At 31.9% G+C, this 5,000-nt stretch overlaps 1 protein-coding gene and 1 long non-coding RNA gene across 3 annotated transcripts in view; one reads left to right on the top strand and one right to left on the bottom strand.

Annotated features, from left to right (window-relative positions):
- The window catches only part of LOC117117732 (gamma-aminobutyric acid type B receptor subunit 2-like), a 19,078-nt gene that overhangs the window by 6,104 nt on the left and 7,974 nt on the right, over positions 1-5,000 (top strand). The window contains exons 4-7 of one of the 2 annotated variants that reach the window (XM_033262132.1): positions 553-660; positions 2,303-2,368; positions 2,485-2,673; positions 4,041-4,283. In XM_033262132.1, the coding sequence (XP_033118023.1) occupies positions 553-660; positions 2,303-2,368; positions 2,485-2,673; positions 4,041-4,283 (606 nt within the window). The remainder of the gene's footprint in view (positions 1-552; positions 661-2,302; positions 2,369-2,484; positions 2,674-4,040; positions 4,284-5,000) is intronic. The other variant, XM_033262141.1, reaches the window with a different exon arrangement.
- On the bottom strand, positions 955-4,078 carry LOC117117750. Its single transcript, XR_004446940.1, has 4 exons — positions 3,973-4,078; positions 3,618-3,728; positions 2,424-2,578; positions 955-1,489 (listed from the first exon to the last, which is right to left on the bottom strand). It is a non-coding gene; the product is annotated as an uncharacterized LOC117117750 (long non-coding RNA).

The raw sequence follows: 5,000 nt of genomic DNA, 5'->3' as shown, positions 1-5,000 counted from the left end.
ATCTGGCCGAGACCATCCTATCTAGCTGGGCCCCGCACAACCTCTACGTTAGAACAGGTTAGACTGATATGCCCACTTTCTTCGATAAGTAGGCCTACACAAGCAAATAATATTCACATTTCCCCCCACCCCCAATGATTCTATTAATGGCTCGTTGCAATAGTTTGATTCTAAGTCATAACAGAATGTATAGAAAGTTCACATTATTCGTGACGGATTGCGAACTGCATTGAAATACACGACTTGAATAACTCGTTACTTACTTATTTACATATAATAGTTAAGTAATCGGTTTGCCAAGTTCGTTAAATGTACAGTAATGTAATAGTTTGATTCTAAGTCATAACAGAATGTATAGAAAGTTCACATTATTCGTGACGGATTGCGAACTGCATTGAAATACACTTAAATAACTTGTTACTTACTTATTTACATATAATAGTTAAGTAATCGGTTTGCCAAGTTCGTTAAATGTACAGTAATGTAATGAACGTTGTAAAGCTTATTTGATGCGTTTATTTGAGCATTTACGGTATAATAATTTTTATTTAGAACTTTAAAGCTCTCACAGCCGATCTTGAAGAGGAGGACATTGAAGTGGTCACTGTGGAAAACATCGCCGACAAGAAATTAATTCCAACACATATTGCCAATTTGAAGGTAAATATTAACTTTGCCAGACATCATCGTCATCATTAACAACATGCCATCGTTTTCATTGGATGGCGGAGAGGGGGGGGGGGGTGGGGGGGGGGGGGGGGGGGTGGAGCTACCAAAACTGTTTAGATTGTTTGAATAAACAGCCTGACCAAGGGAGCATCCATGCTCTTATTGGATGATAGGAGTGGTTATACTTTCAATTCAAATTCTTTCTTTATTCAACAACAAAATATAAAATGGGACAAACATAGTAAAATAGTAAAAATGTTGAAGAAAAGAAGACACTTTAAAACTCTTGTGAGCTTCATATGCAGTCAGATAAATAAAAAAAATATAAACAAGATCATTTACTAATTACTAATTAAACTCTACCTAACTACAGTACTACAAATCACTGATAAAACAGTGAAGTGAAATGACAATTATATAAATTTTGAGTAAAATGTTAAGTGTTGTTTCTTGAGTTAAGACTTTAGTTTTACTTAAAATATTACCTACCAAATAAAATCATATGTAGGCCTAATAATAAAACAGTAAGGTAAAAAGATTAAAGATTTAATTTAAGCCCATGCATTTGGCTATTATTTAATAAAAACATGCAAGGAGGAAACATTGTAGGGACCCAAAGCCTGTTTAGCCCCTCCAAAACCACCCATGTTCTGGTTTCTTAAAAACTTCTCATTATTGTATTGAACTGAAAACACAGATAGTTAAACCAATTGATTACTGTATACCTGTACCTATTTTTTTTATACATAGATTTATTTCTCCGCAAGTGATTATGTCAATTCACCGGGTCACTAATAGTTGCTTTCAATCATCTTAGTACCTAAAAATAAGTATAAAATAGCGGTTACACGTACATAATTAGCAATTCATTATGCCCTACCTATTGTTCACTGCTTATATTAATAAAGTTTAATGTTTTGTCATTAATGTTGAAAAAGTACTAACGACAGGAAGAAATAATCATGTGGTCATGAATTCAAGTTGCTCAAATACGTTAACGTTGCCATCAGATTTCATTAGGCTTCTGTCTCCGTCACAATGTATAGCGATATGACGCTAGCTGTATAATACAAGATATTGCAGAGCCTACGAGCAGTTTCTAGTTCAACCATAGCTCCACCATGGTTCCACTATGTATGAGCGCATAATTCTGATATGAGAGATGTCTGGGGTTAAGGCCTCTTTACACTAAGACGATAAGGATCAACGATAAAAAGCTAAAAATTATTTTAAAACGATCAAATCGTAGTAGAAAAACGATCAAATCGTAGTAGAAAAACGATCAAATCGTTTTCCAATGATTATCACGTCATTTGAGATGATTTATAAAATTATCCTTTTATCGTAGGCTTATAGGCATACACAATAAATCGTTATCGAATCGTGAAAACTGCTCTTAATTCTATTATTTTATATATGAACAAATGCTTTTTAGCTTTTTATCGTTGATCGTCAGCGTCATAGTGTAAACAGGTCTTCCGCGCCAATATCGTATGCTTCTCTGCGGTCTAGCGGTATGCTCACCTTGATAGAGTGAAGTTTGGCGCAAGTCCCGCCAGAGGCACTCTTCTGCAATCCATTAAAACGAACTATTTTATTCTCCTATCGCATCTTATTTGATATTTCTTTTCAGAAACATGATGCACGAATTATCATCGGCAACTTTTACGAACAAATGAACCGTCTAATTTTGTGTGAGGTAAAGTTCAGACAGAAATATTGTCATCATCACCATTGTCATTATCATCACTTACCATTATAATGATGATCATCATCATTTCATTACAGTATTACACATATCATTTATATTTACAGGCGTATCGACAGGGTCTGTTTGGTCGCAAGTATCAGTGGATGTTTACTGGATGGTTACAGGGACAATGGTGGCGCCAACCAGATGTCGATTGCACTGTTGAAGAAATGGATATAGTCACTGATGGATACTTTGGAATAAGAGGCCTAACAATTGCAAATGACTTCAACCTTGTGAACTTTAACGGCATCGTAAGTACTGTACTTAATATTAGTAGGATTAGAGTTAGTATTTTTACTATTTATTCAATAAGGTACGATTTGTTCATTAGTATTTTACTATTGAATCAATAATGTATAAATACGATTGGTTCATTAGTATTTTTACTATTTAATCAAAAATGTAGGCCTATAGGTACGATTTGTTCATTAGTATTTCACTATGGAATCAATAATGTATAGATACGATTGGTTCAATAGTATTTTTACTATTTATTCAATAAGGTACGATTTGTTCATTAGTATTTTACTATTGAATCAATAATGTATAAATACGATTGGTTCAATAGTATTTTTAATATTTAATCAATAATGTATAGATACGATTGGTTCATTAGTATTTTTACTATTTAATCAAAAATGTAGGCCTATAGGTACGATTTGTTCATTAGTATTTCACTATGGAATCAATAATGTATAAATACGATTGGTTCAATAGTATTTTTAATATTTAATCAATAATGCATAGATACGATTGGTTCATTAGTATTTTTACTATTTAATCAAAAATGTAGGCCTATAGGTACGATTTGTTCATTAGTATTTCACTATTGAATCAATAATGTATAGATAAGATTGGTTCAATAGTATTTTTAATATTTAATCAATAATGTATAGATACGATTGGTTCATTAGTATTTTTACTATTTAATCAAAAATGTAGGCCTATAGGTACGATTGGTTCTTCAATATTTTTACTATTTAATCAATAATGTATATATACGATTGGTTCAATAGTATTTTTAATATTTAATCAATAATGTATAGATACGATTGGTTCATTAGTATTTTTACTATTTAATCAAAAATGTATAGGTACGATTGGTACATTAGCATTTTTAATATTTAATCAATAATGTATAGGTACGATTCGTTCATTAGTATGTTTTGCTATTAAATAAATAATTTATACGTACGACTGGTCAAATATATTAGTTCCAAAAGCACACAATTTTTACTTGATAAGTAATTGATAACTTGTTGAATGCATCAATGCTAGTATTTTGCAAAAGTTAAGCATGGCAGATCTGGAACAAAGTATATTGTATTGTTAATTACGCTACACATTCCCTTTCAATTAATACAGTACAGTAATTCATTTCAATTAATGTAGTAGGCTTCTAATGGATTGATGACCATGTTTTCGAAATAAACGTTTTGAATCTCTTGTAAGAGGGTAGTTCTTATTTATACGTCTTTAAATAGGCGAAAAATATTTTTTCTTACCACATAATTAGTAATATCTTTAGACGGTATAAAATATAAACTTACAATTATTACACAGTTGTTTCTAAAATACGGGAACGTTATTGTTGGTTGTTTTACGGGGATAATTTCAGAAGCCGTCAGAAGAGGTTATTGCTGATTACATCTACATGAGAGAAAATCCAAATTTTAACGAGTATGTGTTCCAGACGTATGATGCTTTCATGACAATGGCCCTTACTTTAAACGCCTCTATCCAGCCTCTTCAAGAGATGATGCCTACGAAACGTCTGGAGGACTTCACCTACGACAATGGCCAAGATATTCTTAGCATCTTCCAGGAAGAAATAAAGAAATTGAATTTCTACGGGATTACGGTAGGCCCATAGGGTTTGAAAGATCTAAATAGCCCACGTATAATTTACCTAATGTTTGCTACAATCTGTTATGGGAGATACCGGAACAGAGGTCAACTATCATAAGCAAGGAACGTCGTAATGTGTAATTACTTTTCAAAACGTAATATCAGATTTTTTTCCCCTCAAAATTAATTTAAACAGCACTTAAGTCGACTTATCATTCCGCTAATTCTCCGAAATCAGGTATGGAAACGATCGTATAATTAACCGTCCAGTTTAGAAAGCAGAATGTGAAATATTAATGTCATAATTTATATGTTTGAATTATGGTTTTTAAGTCATGTTGCAATACGACGACACACTGAGGCTTTTGATTAATTTCTACTGTAACATTTTGATTGTGAATGAGTTTTTGTATCTAAATATAGCCTTTATATTTTTGGGGGGTTTGTTAAGGGGTAAAATCCAGATACTGTTTTAAGTCCTTTTTTTTTTTTTTTTTTTTTTTTTTTTTTTTTTTTGTTTGGAGATATTTTGATTTTTGTGATTTGAATGGTACGCAAATAAATAAAAGTTATGCTGGATTGCGTATGTGAGCTCGATAAATAACATTTGGCGAGTGAGTGACTGATTTAAGAAAAAAAAATATATACGAAAGAATTAATGAATAAACGAAAAGAACAAAAGAAAGAACAAGAGAATGAACAAAAGAACAAAAGAACGAAAGAATATGAA

The sequence above is a fragment of the Anneissia japonica genome, unplaced genomic scaffold, assembly GCF_011630105.1.
Source record: "Anneissia japonica isolate Jap-2015-1 unplaced genomic scaffold, ASM1163010v1 scaffold108273_len470852_cov203, whole genome shotgun sequence".
Taxonomy (NCBI): domain Eukaryota; kingdom Metazoa; phylum Echinodermata; class Crinoidea; order Comatulida; family Comatulidae; genus Anneissia; species Anneissia japonica.
This window is presented reverse-complemented; position numbering and strand designations above follow the sequence as displayed.